At 48.9% G+C, this 23,940-nt stretch overlaps 1 protein-coding gene across 6 annotated transcripts in view; it reads right to left on the bottom strand.

The window, feature by feature from the left end:
* Window positions 1-23,940, bottom strand: part of FANCM (FA complementation group M) — a 54,876-nt gene that overhangs the window by 16,074 nt on the left and 14,862 nt on the right. For 4 of the 6 annotated variants that reach the window (XM_048305814.1, XM_048305811.1, XM_048305812.1 and 1 more), the window contains exons 5-13: window positions 15,727-15,858; window positions 14,794-14,926; window positions 14,469-14,597; window positions 13,941-14,042; window positions 12,307-12,488; window positions 11,370-11,576; window positions 8,282-8,516; window positions 3,898-4,055; window positions 3,203-3,355 (exon numbers count right to left, since the gene is read on the bottom strand). In XM_048305814.1, the coding sequence (XP_048161771.1) occupies window positions 3,203-3,355; window positions 3,898-4,055; window positions 8,282-8,516; window positions 11,370-11,576; window positions 12,307-12,488; window positions 13,941-14,042; window positions 14,469-14,597; window positions 14,794-14,926; window positions 15,727-15,858 (1,431 nt within the window). Of the gene's footprint in view, window positions 1-3,202; window positions 3,356-3,897; window positions 4,056-8,281; window positions 8,517-11,369; window positions 11,577-12,306; window positions 12,489-13,940; window positions 14,043-14,468; window positions 14,598-14,793; window positions 14,927-15,726; window positions 15,859-23,645; window positions 23,905-23,940 lie in introns of those variants that run through there. The other 2 variants (XM_048305813.1, XM_048305810.1) reach the window with 2 other exon arrangements.

The following is a 23,940-nucleotide window of genomic DNA, read 5'->3' as shown; positions in this document are numbered from 1 at the left end:
AACACCGAATTTCTCTCCAAAACACGTCTGATTTAAGGCTCCAAAAGCATGGGAAGGCTTTTCAGGTTCACTGGGATTCTGGGGTGTCCTGGGAATGGCTTCCCTGCTGTCAGGGAGTTCATCTGGAGCATCCCCTGGGGCACCCAGACAGATGATAAATGACAGCTGATTTCAGGGCCACTGGTTCCAGAGTCATCCCAGGGTTAGGAGATGCTTCCCTCCCAAGGTGTTTGGAGTCAGAGGGTGAAAAACGGAGACAATCCCAAAGATTTGGGGATTTATTTTGTTTTTTGTGTGAAAAGCTGCGAGTTCACACTGCCAGCTTGGAAGTGGGAAAGGTGCAGAGTTCCCCTCCCACTCTGGACACGGAAATGAAGCATTCCTCATCTCCTAAGGAACAACAAAGCACCAGCACTGCCCTGCTCCCCCCAGAAACCCACACAAACATCATCCCCACAAAAAGGATTACTCTGCCTGACCTTATTTCCAAACAGCACAGTTTAATTTGCAAAAAAATGCTTAAAAGAGATTGAATTATTTTGCAGAAGGACAACTCGATTTGTTCCCATGTTGCACCCAAAATCCCCTGGGGAGTAAATCCCCCCATGTGCCCATAGGCATTGCTGCAGCAATAAAGCCCCCGGGGCATTAAAGACTTTGCTGGATGTGCCTTTTGAGGGGTCATATTTAGGGCTTCTTTGACTTTTTGATTTCCTTTTGACTGGGCCAACTTCTTCTCTAAGATTTTAAGAGCATGTAAATATAATATGATTTTTTGCCAACCATTTTCACTTCATCTAGTTAAAAAAAAAGCCTTTAAATTGACTTTTTTTAAGCTATTGTACAAAATACAAATTTCTTGAATCACTGAGTGAGTACAAGGAAAGGAAAGCCACACATCAATGAATTTCTTCTCTAACAGGAAAGAAAACACCCAAAAACCCCCCACAAATACCTCTTGTGCAGGCTTGTAGTAAGTCATGACAAATCTCTGAATGAAATTGATAATTGATCAGAAATTTCCAGATCATTTGGCTATTCACAGTAAAACAATGATTTGCTTGATTTTATATTTTACCCCCCAGCAAGAAACTAATCAATTAAACCATGGTTTGAGGTTCCCTCTCTCGGGTATTTAAGGAAAGAGCTTTGACCTGTATTGGTCTTAAACCCCTCTGTTAATTAAGCACCGTAAACGAACGTCAGCCAGATCAGCTGGGTGTATTTAGCCATGGAATATTTATAGCAGGAGCCTGGATGCACAGCACATCCACGGAAACCATTCCATCAGAGGATCATGGAATGGTTGGAAAGGACCTTAAATCCCATCCCATCCCATTCCCACTCCCTGCCATGGCAGGGACACCTCCCACTGTCCCAGGCTGCTCCCAGCCCCAATGTCCAGCCTGGCCTTGGGCACTGCCAGGGATCCAGGGGCAGCCCCAGCTGCTCTGGCAGTTCCAGCCCAGCCCCTGCCCACCCTCCCAGCCAGCAATTCCCAATTCCCAATCTCCCATCCAGCCCTGCCCTCTGGCACTGGGAAGCCATTCCCTGGCTCCTGTCCCTCCATCCCTTGTCCCCAGTCCCTCTCCAGCTCTCCTGGAGCCCCTTTAGGCCCCAGAAGGGCCTCGGAGCTCTCCCAGGTCCCTTCTCTTCTCCAGGTGAAGATTTTGGTGCATTCCAGTGGGAACATACCCTGCCTTGGGAACACTGCCAGCGCCTTTCAGGGAAGGCAAGGAGGACTTCAGGGAATGTTAATGAAACTCTCACACAAGAGCTCAGTGTCAGAGCTGACAGATCAGATGAGATCAGGACAAAGTTGCATCTTCCCTTTCTGTGGAACAGTCTCGGTGCAGTTTTGGTGTCCTTGGCCTGGCACCAACTGGTTCAGTATGAAAAGGAGCCCAAGAACCTCTGAAGTTTGAAACCCTGGAGTCGGTGCCAGTGCTTTGTCGCTCCCCAGGAGGCTCCAGAGGGTGAGTGCTGGGCCTTGTGTCAGCTCTGGTGCTGCTGGAGGCGCTTTGGGCGCAGCAGGGACAGCCAGGGAGGATCCCTCCTCCCAACGAGGGAGCTCCGCAGCCCCACCTCGGCCTGGCTAACACACTCTGGAGAGGCTGGAAGCCAACCCACCTGCAACTCCCACAGAGGAGCACAAAGGGAGCTGAGGGGGCTCAGCCTGGAGAAAGGGAGGCTCAGGGGGCACCTTCTGATTCTTGAACCATTTCTCTCCTCCTGACGACCTTGCCCTGCCCATCCCTGCCCTCTCCCCGACCCCTCTCTCCCCCTGCAGTGTGTCCTTGACCCCAGCTGGGGACAGGGACAGTCAGAGAAGTCAGGAATGTCTCTGGTGTGATGGAGAAGCTGATCTGAGCTGGGCAGGGCTGTTCACAGCCTCCCTTCCACCCTCTCCGAGCAAGGAGCACAACTACAATGTCTCCATTCTCCTCCTCGATTAGTTCTGGTATTATTCAGGAAACTCTGGCAGCTTAGCAACAGATTCTGATGACCTAAAAAACTTCCACGTGCTGAAAGGGACGTGGGGAGCTCAGCTGGAGGGGAAAAATCATGTGGTGAACCACTGAAGCCGCCATCCACCTCTACACCCACTTCCTTGTGCCTTCCATACGGATCTCTCTATCCATCCCTGCCAGAAAACAGAATTCCCATCTCCCAAGCCATTTCCATCCGTGTTTGTTTGGCTCAGCTCCTCTTATCCCTTAACCCTTAGGAACAATTCTCTTTTCAGTTCAAAAAAACAAACCCAAAAAGCTTTAAACAAAAAACGAATGCCCTAAAACACGCAATGTGCTCCTGCATGACTTTTCTGGGATGATTTTGATGTGCACATGATACCAAACTCTTCCCTACTCCTGGAACAACTCTGATCTCCCTGCTGGTGGCTTTGCTCTTTGACACTTGTAGCTCTTGTATTTAATGTCATTCTGTCACAAACTGATACTGGAATCCATAAAAAAAAGGCTGATTTAAGGGTGGGGCTTTTTCCTGCGTAAGGAAACACGAAATATTTTTGAACAGTTTCTGTGGGAAGGATTAGGAATCACAGAATAGCAGAGAGAGACATTTTGAAACAAGGTTAAACACACACGATTCATTTCACAATTCTTTTCTTTTTTAATTTAATTGTTTTTAAACTATTCTAACTGTACATTCAGTTTAGAGCCAGCCAGAGGCAGCCCCTTACCTGCTGATGCCTCATCAGCTCCATCATTTCCATGGCAGCGATGAAGAGGTGACAACGATCCGAGTGATCCACCTGGGACGTGGGAAGGGGCTGGTTCTGCCAAAGGCTCCACTCAGACAAGGAGAGCTCCCGAGCTGCCCCCTCCTCGGGCTTCTGCAGTGGAAACAGGGAGGGGAAAGGAGATTTTCAGCAAGGAATTGTTTAGCAAAACTTCTCTGTCAGGGACAATGAATACTGACATGCAGAGAAGGATTTAAACTTCATCACACAGGTTTAAGTCTGGTCTAAAATAAAAACATCAGGAGCAAGCTGGGCTAGGGGAAGGTGCCTAGGTGTCCCTGCCCAGGGCAGGGGTGGAATGAGATGGGTTGAAGATCCCTTTAAACCCAAACCACCCTCTGTGGGACTCTGTGAATACAGCATCCTGCATGGAGCTCTTAAAAACAGGAGCAGAACTTAATGGATGCTGAGACTTCTTAATGTATTTTTAACTTGGGGTACGAACTTTTAACGTACAGACCGAACCTCAAAGACCCATTTCAAACATCTAGTTGCTAAATTCCTAACCTCAAAAACCCACATTTAAATCTCAAAAAGGCATTTTTATCACAAACTTCCTCCAAATCCAGAGTTAACTCTGTCGTTTCCAGCATCCTTCAGGCCCCGTGTCTCAGGAAACATTCCATGGAACTCACTGGTGTTTCTTCCAGGTTTTCTATGGTTTCAAACTGAACTTGAGGCAATACTGGTTCCTTTATTCCATCACTTTCCTTAATCCTGTAGAGTCTGTCCCATATTTCCAACTCCTCAGGTGACAAGGACCAGCTCTCATGGGAGTGCATTTGCTTTTGGCCTATGGGGGCAAGAACAAGGACAGGGAAACGTTACCTGCTTTGGGAAAAGGGATGCACAGAATAAATCCACCTGGTGTGGTGCCAGGCACAAGGAAAAATCATCTCTGTGCCACAGCCAAAACTGCAGAGAATCTGAAGCCAGGGACAAGAATCCCAAGAGTGTTAATGATTCATATGGATAAATACCTGTTAAACAGCTGCTTTGGGAAAGGGCATCATATGAGAACAGAGAGAGACAGATACAAATCATCACTGTCCCAAATAATGGCAAATCCCCTAAAGAGCCATGGGTGAGCAGTGATTCCAAAGAACCAGAGCTGAGGCTGTGAGTGCTTTCAGGCCAGCTGTGTGAAGCTTGGCGAAGAACACTGAAGGGAATTTGCCAGTGTCTGTGCAGACAGGATTTGGGGTGAGTCTGCAGCCCAGGCTCTTTTGGGAATTAATGCCACACAAGAGGAACCAGCCTGGGTCTCTCAATGCTCTCAAGCTCCAGCTGCCAGGGGCTGGGTCTGCACAGATCAAACCCTGAGAGTCCTGCTCATGCTCAGGAAAACCTGGAAAAATGAACCAACACTGATGCTTTTAAGGCCATCGTGAAATGATCCCAGAAGATCAACACCACTGTGAAGTATTTCTGACTCAAGTGTAGGAGATGTCACATCCCTGAAGAGAGAACTCCCAGTCCAAGGACCTGGCAGAGAGGACAAAAGAGAGACCTGAAGGAAAAGGAAACTAACAATTCTCAGAGAAGCATCTGGAATCAGGGAATATCCTGAGTGGGAAGGGACCCACAGGGAATATCCTGAGTGGGAAAGGACCCACAGGGATCACAGAATCAGGAGATAGGATGAGTGGGAAAGGACTCACAAGGATCACAGAGTCAGGAAATATCCTGAGTGGGAAGGGACCCACAAGGACCATCCAGTCCCAGTCCTGTCCCTGCACAGACACCCCAACAATCCCCCCCTGTGCATGTTGCCCAAAGGCTCCTGGAGCTCTGGCAGCCTCGGGGCTGTGCCCATTCCCAGTTCCTGAGGAACTGTTGCCATCCAGACCCATCAGGGAGTGCTGAGAACAACAGATGACTTCAGCCCCATGTTCCAGCCCCGCTCTGTGGGACAGAGACAAGATGATCCCATGAGATCAGCCCCAGTGATCCATGGTGCAACCCTGCCAGGCAAGGAGCCCTGGAGCAGCTGGCAGAACTCGGGAACAGACGCTTCCCAGAGCTCTGGGTGTCCTGCTGGGGAGCACAGGGAGGATTGTGGCTGTCCAGAACATTTCCCCAACGTAAGGAAAGAGAGACATGACAAACATGACTGCTGCCTCCAGAGTGAGAGTACAGGGAGAACATTCCCATCCTCAGTGAGGCTGATAAGGATCCAGGGCTGGGAATCACCACGTCCTGTAGTCACTGGCACAGCCTCTCCCCTCCATGGGAAGCAGCTCGTGCTGTCTCATGAGGAATTATCCTCCAGAACACTCTGAGTTAGGGATGCCGTGTCCTACCAGGCACAAACACATCATACACGTTATTTTCCCTGTTTTTCTCCAGAACCAAGGTATTTTCATTGTTCTTGAAGGGGGAAGAGAGCAAGAATTAGCCACTGGAAAGGCATGAAAACCCCACAGAGGATTAAACATAAAGCAGGTGTTGGTAGATTTTTAAAAAGTGAGTCCAAACCAATTATCATTGGGATAAAACCAGCAATTACAGAAATAACATGAAATTGTAAAATCAAACAAAGCCCACAGTTATTGACAACTCAAAATTGATCTATCTGGAAAGGAGAGAGTAGAGGAATTGTGGAGAACCAGCAGAAGAATTAAGAAAATGGGATTTCATCTGGACAAAAGCAAAAGGAATTACTGGGAGCTTGAAATGAGATTCAGCTCCCAGGAGCAACAATACCAACATGCTCCTCACTTTAGCGAACTCTTAAAAAAACCCCAAACAAACAAAACCCAAAAATCAGAGAGAAAAAAGAAACTTAAAATACAAGAAATGATATAAGAGGCTGATGGAGGAAAGGGATTTTTTGCTGCACTTTTTGAAGGAGAGCTCTGAAAATGGAAGGATGCGCTTGGTTTATGATGGGGCAGCACAAGATATTGGATCCTTCTGGGACTGACAGACAAAATTTATGGAAGAGGTTTTGAAGTGAAAGCGGGGTGTAATATTAATAGAAATTGGATCAAATGAAGAAGAACAGGAAATGTGTATTTTTTCAGGTAATGAGTGGCAGGACCAGAGGAAACAGCCTCAAGTTGTGCCAGGGAATGTTCAGGTTGGACATTGGGAGGAATTTCTTCATGGAAAGGGTGGTCAGGCCTTGGAACTGCCCAGGGCAGAGGTGGAATCCCCATCCCTGGGGGGATTTCCATCCATCTGTGGATGTGGCACTTGGGGACATGAGGCAGTGTGGCCCTGGCAGTGCTGGGCAGTGGTTGGACTCGATGGGCTCAGAGGGGTCTTCCAACCTGAATGATTCCATGATTGTACTGATTTTACCTAGAAAACAAGGAGAATGCTTGAAATTCCTGTGATAATTCAGCCCATGATAGCTCAGTTCCTGCCGTGGAGAAACCTGAGGATGAACTGGAGCTCAACAACAAAGTGAGAGCAGAGGTAAGAACACACCCGGCCCACTCACTGCTGCCAGCTTTGCCCATTTCTTACCATGGGAACGGGCACTAAAATGGAGAGAAAATGCAAAGAAGTCAACTCCTTTCTTTGTCTTCTTTTGGAGCTTTATCCTGAGTGTCACTAAAATCAGGAGCAGCCCCTGGCTCACCCAGCAACGAAGGGGATTCAACACAGGGCTGGTGCTCAGTGACCTGCACAGGGCAGCCCTGGCTGCCAGGAGGGGCACTCGGCCCTGGCCACCTCTGGGGACTCAGCCATGGCCACCTTGGGGACTCAAGCCTGGCATCTTTGGCAGATCAATCCCAGCCTCCTTTGTCTACTCAACTCTGGTCACCCTCTGGGGACTCACCCCTGGCCACCTCCAGCAAATCAACCCTGGCCAGCCTGGGGACTCACCCCTGGCCACCTCCAGCAAATCAACCCTGGCCAGCTTGGGGACTCACCCCTGGCCAGCTTAGAGACTCACCCCTGGCCACCTCCAGCAAATCAACCCTGGCCACCTTGGGGACTCACCCCTGGCCAGCTCCAGCAAATCAACCCTGGCCAGCTTGGGGACTCACCCCTGGCCACCTTGGGGACCCATTGCAGGCCCCTGTGGTGATGCAGAGCCCGCCCAGCCCTGGGGAGCTGCACCCGTGGCTCACACAAAAGGCACCCAGTAACTCCAGCCCTGCAGTGCTGCTCCCTCAGCAGGAATGTTCCCAGCATTATCGTTTTCTTTATGCCCTCCCTGCTCGTTTCTCTGCTCTAGGACAGACCAACAAAGGCTCCCAAAATGGTTATTTGCACTCCATGGTGTGCTCTGGTTGTTTTCCAGCAGCTGTGTCTGTTTAATCAGGTACTGAAACAGGAAGTTTCTCAAGGCTTCGAGTTTCTTCTTTCAAGAAGCTGCTGTTGGTCTTTACAGAAAGCACTAGCAAGGACATAGAGCATGAAAATTCCCAAGTATTTATAAAAAGTAGCTCTTTTTTCCTGACTTAGGATTGTGTTCAGCTTCCTGAGCATTCCAGCACCACTGAACTGCATCAGCTAAAAAGCCTCCAAGAGAATTCTCCAATTTTCCTCCAAGAGAGTCTGAACAATTCATAAATACCCTGCCCTCGCTTTCTCCTTTGGCTCCCATCAAAATCCTTCTGTTTTCAAGCATTTCTGGTTTATTGTCATTTAGGAAGCCACAATGCCCAGAGCAGCTGTGGCTGCCCCATCCCTGGCAGTGCCCAAGGCCAGGTTGGACAGGCCTTGGAGCAAGCTGGGATAGGGGAAGGTGTCCCTGCCCATGGGAACTCTAAGGAGCCTTTCTACCCAATCCAGTCCTGGATTCTGGGATTCTGGGATGAACATCTGCCTCCTCTGTCCGTAGCTGGAGCTCCTGACCTTCAGTGAGAGACTCCGTGGGGAAAGATGAGCAAAGGCCTGCCTGAGGATCTGGATAGGCAAGGACAGAGCTGTGAGGATGCCCAGGAAAGGCTGAGGGCTGAAGCAGCCCTGAGCAGTGTCTGAGCTGACAGAGTGACCCTGCAGAGCCCCAGGCCCCCGTCAGAGGGGTTGGATGTGCTGGAAACATCATAATCCTCTTACCAGTGACACAGGAAAAGGGAGCAGATTTGTGCTGCAGGGAACTGGATCTCCTCTCTTTGGAAAGCATCCTTGAGGTGCTTGGCTCGTGTTTTTCAGCAGTGATAAACATTTTATGCACTTTGGGATTGATGCCTTCTGGAACCATCCGTGGGCTGTGCTGGTAGAAACGAAGGGTTTTGTTCCCTGAAATGGCTTTGTGGATGCTCCTTTTGTTACACTGGCTTTGGTTGTAAGTCTGAAAGAGAGGATAAATAGATAAATCACCTGGTGATTGATTGGTTCTTCACAGCATTTGATCAAAACTAAAAGAACACCTCAGTGCCTGTGGGGTTTCTCATTATTTTCTGTTCCCTCAGCAAGGCGTTGTTTGGTTTGGGGTTTTTTAATGGTCCAGAAGCAGGCACAGCACAGGAGAGAGAGAAAGGGGCACAGCCCGTGCCTGGGGGAAGTTACAATCTGCCACTGATACAGCGATGATGTAAATTAGATTACTCGGAAACAGGGAAAGGAGGTCAAGCAAAAAAAAAGGCCTAAGATGATTTGTTGATGTCATGAGTGCTCCGAGTCCTTTTAATTACACCCTGGTTTATTGTGCAACAGAGAAACCAAAGCTGGGCAGAGTGAGGAGGGAAGCTGGGGCTCAGTGTGGAACTGGTTTTGTGCTGTGCTCCTCTCCAAGGCCCTGAGTGGGACAGGGGCAGCTGCCACCTGACAGAGAGGATTTCAGGGACCATAAAAGATGCTCCTCGAATAAAGCTGGAAGAAGCCCACAGCTCTGATAAACCCCTCGGGCACTCCAAGAAACAACTTTTTAATCCTAGAACAGTCAAGCCCAGTGTTTTTATGGCAAAAAACTGTGGTATTACCAAATTAACAGCATCAGGGAGTTGTGGCTTTGCTGGCTTTTCCCTCCCCTGTGTTTCTCTGGGCTGAGCAGCTCCCCAGGACATGCCGAGCCCAATCCCAGCAGCTCCAGGGGTCTGGGACATGCGGGAGCTGCCACGTGGAACAGCTGACCCAGGAACACTGAGGCCATGGAAATTCCTGCCAGCATCACACTTCCACACCTGCACTGACCCCTTTCTCCCAATAAAACACCTTCAAAAGCTTTGTGGTTGACTTGAAGTGGTTTGATTGAAAACAACCTCTAAACTAAACCAAGGAAAATAAAAAAAAAAAAACAAGCACAAAACCAAAACAAAAAGCCACACAAAGCCCAAACAAATTCCCATAAATTAATACGTGGACATGAATTATTTAGGTGCCAATGAAGTGATGGGGAAGAATCTCCACACTGAGTCTCTTTCCAGTTCTGTTAAACTTAAAAAACCCAACAACGACCCCAAGAAACACCCTCGAGAAAAACCAAACAAACTGACCAAGGCAATATTGGTTTGCAATTAAACTTATTTCCTGATCTCAACATAACAAAATTATATACAATGACTGTTCTACCTGGGGGGAGGTTCTGCTTCAAAGATATCTGAGAAAATCTGGACCACAGAGTAATCCAACTACTTAAGTGAAGCTCCAAGGAATTTAAGGGACTATTTTATATCCCATTACAGAGCAGAGCTTTCAATAGTAACCAGCCTCTGTAAGCAGCATGAGAAAATATTTACAAGCTCTACTCAGGTTTATCATTTTTAACTCTCATCCCTTCAAAGCAACTTTTTTCCCGTCAGGGAGGATTCTTTGCAGCATCATTCAGAATTAAATCCCTGCCACCCACAAATGCAAACCAGAGCTACAGCATTGGCTGGAATAAATGAAATAATACCAAGAGTCTGAAATTTTGGGTTTACAATTGGTTTGCACAGGTCTTGGATTTATTGGTTTGCACCTCCTTTCACCAGTGATAGCAGCAGGGACTGCCCAGCCTGTGCTGCCCAAATCCTGCCCAGTCCCATTCCATGGATGAGCCCGGGCCCTGCAGGGCTGTGGGATGGAGCTGGCACAGCTGTGGTGGGACCCCCCAGCTCCCAGCACACATTTCCAGCGGGACATGGATGTCCCAAGGGACAGGCTGTACTCAGGGATGATTAATTATGCTCTGCCTGAGTGCTGGGCTCCAGGAACTCAGCCAAAGTGGATTTGCACCTAAGCCGATCTCTTCAGCGTCACACGCAAGAGCACAGCCACTAAAGCCAGCTCTGAGCGCCGGTGTCGTCACCAGCCCAGTAAGTACCAGTCTGAACACCCAGCGTCACCAGCAGCACCACCAGTGTCCCCTCCCAGCTCCAGCCCCCACCCCACACCTTCCTCTGCACCCTTGGAAAACCCCTGGATGCTCCGAGTTTCATTTGGTGACACGGCAGGCTGGGAGAGCCGGGAATGCTCACCCGGAGAGGAGAAGGTGAACTCTCTCCAGGGAGAGCTCCGAGCCCCTTGCAGGGCCTAAAGGGGCTCCAGGAGAGCTGCAGAGGGACTGGGGACAAGGCCTGGAGGGCCAGGAGGCAGGGAATGGCTTCCCAGTGCCAGAGGGCAGGGCTGGATGGGAGATTGGGAATTGGGAATTGCTGGCTGGGAGGGTGGGCAGGGGCTGGGCTGGAATTGCCAGAGCAGCTGGGGCTGCCCCTGGATCCCTGGCAGTGCCCAAGGCCAGGCTGGACATTGGGGCTGGGAGCAGCCTGGGACAGTGGGAGGTGTCCCTGCCATGGCAGGGGATGGGATGGGATTTAAGGTCCCTCCAACCCCAGTCATTCCAGGATTCTGTGCTGGAGTTTCCTGTGACAGAGTGAAGGAGGAGGCTGAGCGGAGACTCACTGGGGGCTGCAGCTTTGTCCCAAGGGACAGCTCTGATCTCTGCTCCTGGGACAGGGACAGCACCCAGGGAGCGCCTGGAGCTGGGCCAGGCAGGCTCAGGCTGGAGATCAGGGAAAGGCTCTTCCCCAGAGGGTGCTGGGCACTGCCCAGGCTCCCCAGGGAATGGGCACGGCCCCGAGGCTGCCAGAGCTCCAGGAGCGTTTGGACAGCGCTGCCAGGGATGCCCAGGGTGGGGTTGTTGGGGGGTCTGGGCAGGGCCAGGAGCTGGGATGACCCCTGTGGGCCAGGCTATCCCTGACCCGCTGCCCATGCCCCCACTCACCCTCTCCTCGCGGCCCTGGGCCAGGATGACCACGATGCGGCCGTGGCGCCGGCGGCCGGTGCGGCCCATGCGCTGCACCAGGCGCACGGGGCTGCGCTGGGCGTCGAAGCACACGATGAGATCGACCTCGCCGATGTCCAGCCCCTCCTCGCCCACGCAGGTGGACACCAGGGTGTTGTAGCCTCCCTCCCGGAAACGCCTCACCACCTGCGGGGACGATGGAAATGGGATTTCCCAGCTCCGCCAGGAAAACTGAGTCTACAACAACAACTACAACAACAACTACAACAACAACTACAACAACAACTACAACAACAACTATTCTAAAATATACTCTCTATATATTATATTAACATATTAATTAATATATGTTATATTAATATTCTAAATAGATTCTAATTATATTTTAGAATAATTGTATTCGAAAATAACTCTTTTTGAATTTCCCAGCTGCTGCCCCTGTGATCAAACACCAGTGTGGCCAACACCAGCATTTCAACTCTTGGATTCTAAAATAAAGGGAAAAAAGCACACCTTATTCTGACTCCAACCATGGCATTCTTCTAAAACTCATTTCCCAACTTTGCATTTGGGTTATCTTTTTTTTTTTTTAACTTCTCTAGATCAAAATTTAAAAGATCTTATCTTTCCGACCTACAAGAAAAATAAAATTTCCCTAGCATGTATTTGCATATTTCCCCAGATTTTTGCCATCTAAATGTAGCAGCTGTTAATATAATATGAATCTATAAATTATTTCTATATTTTGTTCAGTGGGTACAATTTTGGATACTCTGGAAGCCTCTGCACTCCACAGGGATTTCCTAACGACACTTGAAGTTCAGCCACTGCCACACAGGCAACGCTCCTGGAGTTCTTTACACAACATTGATGCTCTTCATCACTAATTCCTGCTCCAAGTGCCCTCTTTCCTCACCTCCAGCTGCTCCTTCTGGGTGAAGCCTTTGGTGCTCTTCCCCGAGGAGTGTCCCACGAAGGTCATGGCCCGCACAGCCGGGCTGAGCCGGGCCAGCATCTCGGCGATTTCCTGCACGCTGTCCCGGAACGAGGAGAAGATCATCACCCTCGTGTCCCCACTTTCACTCTTGCCTTCATCTGCTGGATTTGAAAATGTCAGGTTTTAATAGAATTACCAATAAAAAAGGATGGGGCACCCCACAAGTTACACGTTCACAGCTCTTGTCTCATTAACGGGAAGAGAACACGGGCAGAAAATGCTCCAAGATCCATCTCCTTGCAAAATTCCTCTTTGGAATCAAAGCAGTTTTGGAGGATTTACACCAATCATGGTGAGAATGTCTTGTATCTCAGGTGCCCTTACTAAAGTCACTTTGAAAAGCTGGGGTTGGATGGGAACTGTTTTGGAATGAAGTTCAAGACACCGTTGTCTCCATTTCTCCAGTTTAGGACCCTCAGGACAGCAGAACCACAATCACACAATCCAGAATGGTTTGGGTTGGGCTAAAGGGACCTTAAATCCCATCCAGCCCCACCCCTGCCATGACAGGGACACCTCCCACTGTCCCAGGCTGCTCCCAGCCCCAATGCCCAGCCTGGCCTTGGGCACTGCCAGGGATCCAGGGGCAGCCACAGCTGCTCTGGGCAATAAATGGAGGAGAAAGGGCTGGTGGTACTTCTGATATGGCTGAGGACTTCGGGCATGAATTCCCTCCTTCTCCATCTCCAATGTAGGGTTTTTCAAGTGGAGGCAAAAGGAGGGAGGGAGGGAGGCTGGGAGGCAGAGAGAACTGAATGGGAAGGGGGGAAAAAGGAGTTAATTGCATTAAATGCATTGGGACATATCCTGTAGCTGCAAACACAGAACTGGGAAACCTTAAAGTTGCCTACTAGAAAGCATCAGTCTTTTCAAGGGTTTGCTGAGAACAGTGCATTCAAGAGAGAAAAGAAAATACAAAAAGAAGAGGGAAGGGCAGGTCAGAAATTATCAGAATGTCACAGAGCACAAAGATCCAAACAGGCAAGAAAAAAAGTGAACAAGCTGCAAAACAAATGTTATTATTACTCATGTAATCATTCCCAAAGCTGGAATCAAGAAGCTGAAACATCCCAAACCCAAAGAGATCTGAATGACATCTCTCCATAAAGATGAAAACCAATGAGAGACAGGTGAATGTAACCAGAGGGTTTGAACTTCAAATTGATGCCTCAGAGTTTTTAATTCTTATCCTCAGGCCAGATATCAGAACTTTTATCCTTAAGGAACTTAAATGTGCTCATGTAACTGCAGAAGGGACTGGCAGCAGGGCCCTGAGGGGAGGCTGCCAGGACAAACTGGGACAGGACCAGCAGGAAACGTGGTAGCCCCAGGAATGAGCTGCCTATCCCTGTTTTACTCAGCTGTTAGAGCAGTTTATATCAAATGAATAATGAGAATTTACAGCAAGTTTTATTTTATAGAAATCTTAAGTTCTTCTAGAGGGGAAGATACACAAACAATCAAAGCAATAAAGCAGCACAAGACTGGAAATCAGTCAGGAGGATATTCCTTGTTTCCATCCCCAGGTTTTCTCTTGACTTGTTGGTACTCACCAGAACATCCCTTTTTCCAGGATTTGAAGTGTTCTATCACGATTTCCTCCAATTTCTTTAGTTTTGGATGACTGTAGACAAATTCCTTTTTCTTTTCCAACACTGGAAAGGAAATAAAGCAACAAAGGATGTAAATAAACCTGCAATGAGCAGGAAGGTTTAGTGAACTTCGTTCCCTCCCACTGCAATTATCCGAGTCAGACCCAATTCCTGATATTAGTTCTAAACAGAACAATAAACTGCTGACAGAAGCTCATTTGTTAAACCCAGTTCTTGAGAAAGTGCTACTTTTGTTAGAGTCACACTGGAAAAGACTTACAGTGACACAGTCGTATTTTAACCTTCACTTGAAAGCAAATAAAAAACTTCAAACATAGAAAACTTGATTGAAAGCAGCTAAAACCACCGAGGGAAGAGAGAGAGGGAGGGGAGAGAGAGTATTGGGAAGCCAGTCTGGAATAAAGAGCAGCAGCCAGTGCAGCAGGACTTCAACCAGGAACATTCTGTCCCTGAGAGGGGAATCCTGACCTGCTGTGCTCTTGCACACACTTCCATTCTCAGGAGCCACAGCAGTGGCTGAGAACACGTCCCGAAGCTGCTGGTAGAGCTCCATGAAGTCCTCGTTGCGCCCCAGCTCGGTCTTGGTGCGGGATAACCCTTTGGAGAGAGTTGGAACGCCTCAGGATTTCATTTGCTTTCCCAAACAGACTCTGTCTTTAACAGAAGGGGAACAAAACACCAATTCCATCTGTATCCCCTCTTTCCCTAAGCTGTTTTGTGCCAAACCACCCACACAGTGAGGGAACTGAGAAGAGTGGAGCTGAAAGGAGGGATGTTCCCGAGGACATTTCACCTTTGGATCCATCCATGATTCCCCACAGGTAGATGAATAAGGAGCGGATTCCCATCTGCAGCAGCAGCTCGTACCCGTGGTACAGACTGATACAGAGGGCAAAGTCTCCTTCAATGATGCCTTGATGGATTCCCTGTGGGAGAAAAGCAGACTCAGACTGAGTTAGGAAGTGGCTGAGGAGCAGGAATGCCACTGCAATTCCTGACCAGAACCAGAGTGACACCTGAGGAGCAGAGCAAAGCCCAGAGTGATGCCCAGGGAGCAGTTTGTCCATGAGAGCCCTCAGGGGACAGACTCCACAATGCTCAGCGAAGGTGATCCTCTTCCACCTCCAAAAATACTCTCCAAAATACCTGTACTGCCTCCCAAAATGAGCTCATCAACCCTCCAACTCAGACAGCTGAACCATCAGCATTTGGGAAAACAAGGGATTCCCAGCACATCCACCCAGGCTATGAAATTAAGTCAGGAAAGTTGCCTTGCTTACAGTGAAGGAGATTTCCCACTGCTCTTTTTGAGGCACACAGTCTTTTTTAAGGCAATTTTCTTTAAGTTTACAAAATCTGACCATTCCATGAGGATTTACCAAAATATAGGAGCAGGAATACAGCTTTGAGGGGAAAATGAAAACTTGGCTGTCAGTAATTACAATGTACATTCTCACAACAACTTCACTTTGGAAATGGAGCTCCTGATCTTTTCCTTGACCTTCCTATACTGGCATCCAGAAACATGGAACAATTAGGAATATTTTAGAGGTTCCATAGATGATCTTTAAGATCCCTTCCTTCCCAAACCGTGCCGTGATTCTATGATATTTTATTCCACGGCTAGGAACAGAAATCTGCTTAAAATGTCTCAGGAAATGTTGTAACGATGGATTATTTCTATTTATTCCCTACTTTAATAGCATGAAATAAATAAAGAACTTACTGCATGTTGTGCAGAGGGATTCTTCCTGTACTGATCCCTTGCCAGGATGATCTGGTACTTGGTCAGGCTGGGAATATCCCTCCTGGATAACACTCCCACCTTAATCAGGCGCCCAGCAAACGCTTCCAGCACCTGCAACCAAAACCCAGCACAGGTTGGGGTGGGGGGGGGTTGAGCCCCTTGAAATCATTTTATTTTTACAGATCCTACACAAGAGAACATGAGCAGCTCATTGACTTTATTTGAAACACAGAATTTTTCCGAGTGAGCTGTGCTGAATTCTGAGTGCTTTGTTACCGTACCTGGGGCTCTGCCTCAGTGGAAGGTTCGCCATAGTCAGGATGTTTTTAGGTTAACTCTCAAAATTCCTGCCAGAGCACTTGGACAAGGCTCTCGGGAACAGGGTGGGATTGTTGGGGTGTCCTGTGCAAGGTCAGGAATTGGACTCTGATCTCCCACTCAGGAGATTCCATGAACATGGTTCCCTAAGGATTTGTGTCCCCCCTTTCTACAGACCAACAGCCTCCTGCCCCCAGGATAGCCCTGTATCCATCCAGGAACCGAGAAGGGGAAACAGCCCTGGGGTGTGGACTGGAACAGGGGCTGACTGAGCAGAGAGGGAGCGGAACGGGATGGACACCCAGGCACGGAACTGGGGCTGCAGCTCTGCTCTCACTGCTCGCACTCCAACGGCATTTTGATCCCAGAACACCTGGATTCACCTCTGAGAAGACTGAATTGGGTGAAAGACTGGCCAGAATGTCCAAAATCTGTGTGTGGAAGGCATGGGAGCTGGGACACATGAGCAGAGAGGAACGGGCACAGGCACAGCAGCGTGTCCCATTTCCTTCAGAATCCACCCCAAAACACAGCCTGTTTTCAAACATCACATGTACCTGCTTTCCACCTCGGTGCAGCAAGGACAATAACCTGCACTAATGCATCTTAATCCTGTTTTTCCTCTTTGTTTCCCAGCCTTAGGTGGTCAGGATTTTTCCACAGACTTAGTTTGGCCTGAGCGCTAACTCTGCCATAATTGCAGTAATCAGATTTGTCCTACAAACACTGTTTACAACCTGTTGGCCCCCTTGGCCAAGGGCCCCAAAATCATCCCAGTGCACAAGAACAGGCTGCTCCAAAGGCTGAGGCAATTCCCCATTGCTGCTTCCATGCACACCACGTTTCCCAAGTTTTCCAGGCGCTCCAGCAGCAGCACAGCTGCCCTGCCCTGAGAGGGCTGGAGTGTAACAAATGCTTAATGCCTTTAGTGTCTCTTCAGCCCCCTAAAAAGCATCCAACTAAACCAATAAAGCCAGGCCTAAGTCAGGCTTCAAACACTGATCCCAGTGGAACTGGAGGGGAGAAAATGTCCTGGCAAGTAAAGAAAGCCACGTGTAAAATGCAACCTGAGTTTATCCCTGAGTAACAGCATTCCACTTGTGCTCTCCAGGCACTGCTCCTGTGCTGGGTTCCCAGATCCCGTGAGGATGCACAAATATCCTTAACAAGCATGTGCTGCTCGTGCTCAGGCACTGCAGGGGCAGCTTAGTTGAACTTCTGTCTGCTTGCTTTGATTGTTGCTATAGATTACTTTATGATTTAATTCCTAATATAATTTATTTATAGGTCTTCTTTTACCTTCTTAGTCTGTGTGCAGAACCTGTGTGGCATTAAAATGAAAACAGAATCACAGAATGGAATGGTTTGAGTTGGAAGTGACCTCAAATCCCATCCCATCCCAGCCCTGCCATGGCAGGGACACAGCTGCTCTGGGCACCCTGTGCCAGCCCCTCCCCACTTTCCCGGGGAGGAATTCCTTCCCAATATCTAATCTAAATCTAATCCAAAATCCTAAGGAATGGAGTGGGAATAATTGCCATTATCAATGACAGCAGCATTAATCCCCCAAAGAATCAAAAAAAAAAAAAAAAAAAAAAAGCCAGGAGAAATTTGGAAGGGTGAAGGAAAATTTGTGACAGCCCCAGCTGAACTGGGGGAGATGTGCTGGGGAATTTCCACCCTGCCCATCCATGCCCACGGGTCACTCCAAACCAGCAGACCGGAGCCAGCGGGATAAGCAGCTTACAGCAGATAAAGGGAAAGCACAGAAATGGAGCCAGGATTCTGAGGGCTTTGGTGCATTTTGGGTTCCTCCTCTTCCTTGGGAGGGTGGGCAGGCCCTGGCACAGGGTGCCCAGAGCAGCTGGGGCTGCCCCTGGATCCCTGGCAGTGCCCAAGGCCAGGCTGGACATTGGGGCTGGAGCAGCCTGGGACAGTGGGAGGTGTCCCTGCCATGGCAGGGCTGGCACTGGGTGGGATTTAGGGTCTCTTCCAACCCAAACCATTCCATGACTTTGCTCTGGGCCGTGGGGTGGGCCCAGGCCTGGGGCAGCCCCTGCCTGCCCGCTCCGTGTCCCCTGGGGCACCTGGAGTCAGCCCAGCTGTGGGCACTGAACATCCAAAGGGCTCCAAGGCCTTTCCCAGCCCTGCCCAGGTCTCCTTTATCCCCCGGGAAGCTGGGTCACGGCGTCCCACAGCTCCCAGGAAAAGCAAGGCAGGACACTCCAGCCCCAGGCATTCCTTCTAATTAAGGCTCATGGATTAATTAAGCGAAATAAACCACTAACACCTCTAACATCACCAACAAGCAAACACCAACTGGAGGCTACAACAGTGCCAGGAATTTCTGGAGGAAAGGGGGGGAGAAAATGAAGATATCAAATGTTGTTTTCTCAAAATACAGTCAAAACCATTCACCAAGCCACTGGGAAGGCTGAATGCACAAGGAATTAATTTCTCATATTAGTGAGAACAAAATCCAAGATGTAGTTTTGTTTTAAGGGTTTAAAATTCAGAACTTTGTGTTCTATCACAGAGTTTGTTACTGTTCTTTAGTCTTCAATCCGGGCTGTACCTGACAAGTCCCCTTAAAAGGACAGAGATGTCGGTGCCAGCTACAGGAAAAGGGATTTACAAAATACATCAAAATGCTGACCATGGAGGAAGAACTCAGTGCTTTTTATTTGTATGGATACCACTGGAATAGCTCATTACCCTCCCATCAAACCCCAAACAGTTGGACATGAGGACACCTGAAGTGCTGAAGATGAAGCTTAAACTATGTCTCAAGTAGTGGAAATGGAGTCAGTATTTCCATAAATGTTCCTCTAGAAAAGAAATTAATGTTTTCATTAAAAAGTACTGGCCACAAAATCTAATATTTCAGCACTGGTTTATTATTTCCTATACTTGCAGAGCTTTTTTTTAAGAAATCTCCATTACATGTGCTTTTCTGTTTCATCCCTTGACCCAGTTTCTAACATACAAGAAAATGATATTGTCCCTGTTTGCTCAATGTACACCCCTGTCTGATTTAATCACCTTCTGCCAAACAAACCCAGCACTGTTATGAAAGACAGCAGGATCCAGTCACCTGGAGCTTCAGAACTAACAGGGAACAGTAAACACAACCTACTTAGGAGAGAATCAGACCCCCCACTGCTCACTGATTGCATTTATCTTGCCTCCATAGCTTCATTTTTAATTAAAAAGATAATACTTCTGGAAAAGTCCCCTCAGCCTTTCCAAAACATCGCAGTGTCACGTTACCCAAACACAGCTATAGAATTAATTCCAATTAATTGCTTAGGAGTGCTCGTGGCTTTCTCCAGCTCACTAGCTGGAGTTCAGGGCTGACAGATTTACAGGAGCAGACAAAAGAGGACTGGCAGAGTTATCCCATCCTGCACTGAACTTGCTGAGAACACAAAGACTTTCTCTGTTCTGAGGTATCTCCCGCAGCAAAGCACAATGAGTTCTTGGAGCCTGTACCCACGATGAGCTTAGAACCGGTTTTTGGAGTTCTGACAGGAGCTGAGGACTTGTGTATGGGGCAAAAAGCTGGTCCTGTGCCAGCTACACCTCACTAAAAACTGCTCCTAATCTGTTTTCTGTCGGCACAACAAAAAACAGGGCTCTACAGGCTCTAAACTAACGCCCTGACCTAATTATTTTAGTGCAGATTTGCAGGGGGTCTTCGGCAAAGAAAAACACCCATAAATAACTGTTAGTGAGGCTTTTCTTTCGCAGTGGAGAAGGAGGGGTGGCAGAAACCAGCTGCCAAGCAGACAGGACCTCCACAAACAAGGACTCCAAAGGTGCATCCCCTCCACAGGAGCCCCACAGTGCTCCCAGCCTCCCCTGACAGTCCTGACTGGCTTTTACGGAGTCACACCGAGCTGAAAGAGCTGCACCTTCCTCTACTCTTCCCCTGCTCTCCTCAGCCCCCTGGCTCCGTATTTTCAGTGCCCAATATGGAATCCCAGACTGGTTTGGGTTGAAAAGGGACCTTAAATCCCACCCAGCCCCACCCCTGCCATGGCAGGGACACCTCCCACTGTCCCAGGCTGCTCCAAGCCCCAATGTCCAGCCTGGCCTTGGACACTGCCAGGGATCCCTTCCCAACGTGCTGGGGCTGAGCTGGTGAGAAGGAAATGAGCCCAGGTAGTGCCAGTGAGGTCCCACCACAGCCCAACACACTGGTCTGTCCTAAGGGGATCCCCCAAAGCAGGAGCAGGGAATAACCAACAGCTGCAGGCCAAACCCAGATCTGTGCTGTGGCCATGCACCTCATGCTCCCACCCTCTGCTCCACATCCTCAAATTTTCAAGGAAGAGAGCAAAGAAAGGCAGTGCAGGGCAAAAGGAGACTCTGCCCATGGGGGCTCTGCTGGAGATCGGGCTCAGGAGGGGTTTCCGTCCCAAGGATCCACAGCAGGGATGTGACCAGGCTGTCCTAGGGCAGAGATCCTGCAGGGAGGCGTGAACGCAGCCGGAGCCTTCACTGCTCCAAGGAAGGTCAGGGGATGATCCAGAGCATTCCCTGCTTTGTTCCAGAACTTGATTAGGTTTTAACTTTCCCGTTTCTCAGACCCCGCAGTGCCTGGTGTGTGACTCTGCAGTTCCTTGTACCCTGTTCACTGCTGCTCTCTGTGCCAGGCACACAGAACAAAGCCTCTCCGGGCCTGCTCTCCAAGGACACCCAGACCGTCCTAGGCCCAAAAGTATAAACCAAAAGCCTCTACAGGGGGGCAAGCTTGGGGAAATTACATCATTAACTGAAGCTTGAATTGGAGAATGAACCCTGCTGTGCAAATGAACCCAACCTATAAAAGTGTGAAGAACTCGTGCCCTGCCGTCCACCTTGGGGTCCATCTGGGCAGTGGCCTCTGGCTGCCCAGGGGTACCTTTGAAGGCCTTTCAAATAAATCCCTGCCTTATTCCCTTACTCCTGTCCAGTCTCTGTTTTTAGGTGGCCACTTCAGGCATCACACTGAATCCAGGAAGGTTTGGGCTCCCCAAGTGTTTGGGTTCCCCAAGTGTGGTACCTTGAGGAGTGTCCATGCAGTAACCAATATTCCCAAAAGTAACTTCCAGAAGCAAGTCTCGGGAACAAACCATGTTTAGTGTCTGCCAGCTGGGGAGGCTTTGGAGCTCTGACTGGCACTGAGTTTTAGTTTTTCTCTTGCAAAACTTCAGAGTCCTGACAAACAAACTCTAAACAAGGGAGAAAAGTGCATTTTGTGTAAGTTTCCTCCTGACATTTTCTCACCTGGCCAGTAAAGAGAGGAAAGCAGCAGGGACCCAGCAGGGTAGGGTGGATTTTAGCTGATATTGTCGCTCTCCAAACCCAAAACTGATCAGCACAGTAATGATCTTGGCACCAAAAGTTTTGGTTTAAGTTTCTATTAACTCATTCTGACTCTTCCCAGTCTTCCAGGGACATGAGACACACTGAAAATCCACTGTTCTTCCCTGGAAGCTGGGATCCATCCAAAAAATCCAACACTTTGTCCTTTTCTAACAGCTGAGTTTTCTCCTGCTACAGCATTTTTCATTTCCTAAAGCTTATAAAACAAGACCTACAGATTTTACTTTTCAACTAATTTCACCAAGAACAATTTTACTTTTTACTTGAGAAAGAAGTGGCTTTGCCACATCAACCTGCCACTCAGTACGTGACTGTCAGACAGAAAGGAGCATCACACTGAGGATGGGTTGAATCTGAATTTTTTAAGGCTGAACATTAGTTTTTGTGTTATATTGAGAAATAGAACCTGCCAGGAGAGCACCAAGAGCACAGCCCTACCAAAACTGTGTTATCTCAAGAGTGGCTGTTTATCAGCCAGCAGTCATACACAAAAAAAGCACGTTTGAGGGAAAAAAAAACAACACATAAAACAAAAATCAGCTTTTTCCACCTGCAGTAACAACGAGTTCCTCTTATCTATCCAGACACAGACCATCACATCTTCAGCACTCTATCAAATGCATTAATTACTAAACTCGTCAGAAATCAAAGACAAATTAAATACACACAGAGTAATTTGTACAGACGGAATTTTAAAACAGGATTTTAAACTCCTCCCAGATTCTTTCTCATAGTTAGTATTCTGTGGCATTTCTCACAAATAGAGAAATTTAGCTGTGATTTTAAACTATTTTTCTGCTGGTTGGTTTTTCTTTTTCTTCTCTCTCATCTCCAACAAAGATGCTTAATACTTAAAACAGAAATAATTTCATTTAAGCAACCATTAATTCACATAATCAATGCTTGAACAAAAGAGTCAGGACTGTTTTCCATGAACTATTTATGCAGGATGGGCAGAAAAAGAACCTCTACACCTTGACTCAAACAGGAATGCCAGTTCCTGGAAGAAATCTCCAAGAGCCAAGATGCCCTCCCTCGGTACTGATAACCCAGCTGCCAAAATTCAGTGGAAATTTCCTTCCCCCCAGCACTGGAGTGTGTGATGTGGGATTTACCTGGGGCAGGGATGGGTTCCCACTGTGCCTCCCCTCAGGTGCTGAGGGTTCAGCCGGGTCTGAGAGGGAAATGTGGTCACTGCCAGAAATTCCCTGCTGTGAGAGAGCCCTTGGTGCTGCTCTGCGGGCAGCTGCCCGTGAAATCAGATCAGCACGCACCCAGACACTTAAACAAGCATGGGATCCAGCCTTGCTCCAGGATTTGCCTTCCCAGTGAATTCCAGAGCCGCCCGAAACCCAGAGGCCAAACCCCCTCGGTGGCCGGTGCTTCCCTCCCTGCAGCCGCTGCATCCCAAAAACCCTCTCAGGACATTCCCACCGGCAGCTGTGCCTCCGTTTGCACATTCCCCAAGGAGTGCTGCCCGGGCACAGCAGGATTTCGGTCTGCCCTGTCAGCAGCACAGTCAGGACCGGCACATCCAGGCTGCTAAGGCAGTTCAGGGGTCATTTCCACAGCAAGCTCAGCCCCTGGGGCTGGGGAGCCAAAGCTGAGCCTGGAGAAACGGACTGACCAGAAAAAGGGAGAAAGGAGGGGGCAGATTAAGCATCACAACAGTCACATCCTCAACCTCCAGCCTTCCCTGTGAGCATCAACAGGGCACAGGAAAGGACTGTTTTCCTATTATTCCAAACCCTAAATGCCATGAGATTCCCCATTCCTGCATGCACAAAAAGGGCCACAACAGTCATTTCATGTTAAATTTGGAATGAAAGACAGCTACACAGAGTCCACACAGACTCCTGATTGAAATCCAGATCCTGCTTTAATTGCCATATCTACCCCATAACGGGGCTGCTCATCCCCCTCGCTCACACAAAGCCTTGTCTCAACTGCAAGATTACGCAGCTGAAAACTTCCAAAGCTGGACTTCAGTAACAAAATATCCCAGAGGTTTTGCACTCGTAATATTTTGGAAAGACCTCAGAGACTAACTGAATAAAATGAAAGAAGTGTCTTCAAGGTGTGGTTCGAAAGCAGTGAAATAAAATCACAATAAAGAACAACTAACGGGACATGAAGAGCAGTGGGGAAAACACGATGAAGAGAACAGCTGGGAAGGAGGGAATGAATGGGAAAACAGACAGAACACCAACTTGTGTAAGTTCTGCACTGCTCGGTCCCTGCAGCACGGGGTGAAGGCACGGAGCTCCGGGACCGGGCATCCATCCCTGGATCCGTCCATCCCCGGATCCATCCATCCCTGCCCGGCATTGCCCTTCACCGGGCATCCATCGCTCCATGCCCGGCTCCGTCCATCCCTGCCCGGCGCTGGGCAGGCAGAGGCGGCTCCCCCCCAGTCCCCGGTGCCATGACCGGGCATCCATCGCTCCATGCCCGGCTCCGTCCATCCCTGCCCGGCGCTGGGCGGGCCGAGGCGGGTCCCGCCCG

This window comes from Corvus hawaiiensis, chromosome 6 (assembly GCF_020740725.1).
Source record: "Corvus hawaiiensis isolate bCorHaw1 chromosome 6, bCorHaw1.pri.cur, whole genome shotgun sequence".
Classification (NCBI taxonomy): Eukaryota; Metazoa; Chordata; class Aves; order Passeriformes; family Corvidae; genus Corvus; species Corvus hawaiiensis.
This window is presented reverse-complemented; position numbering and strand designations above follow the sequence as displayed.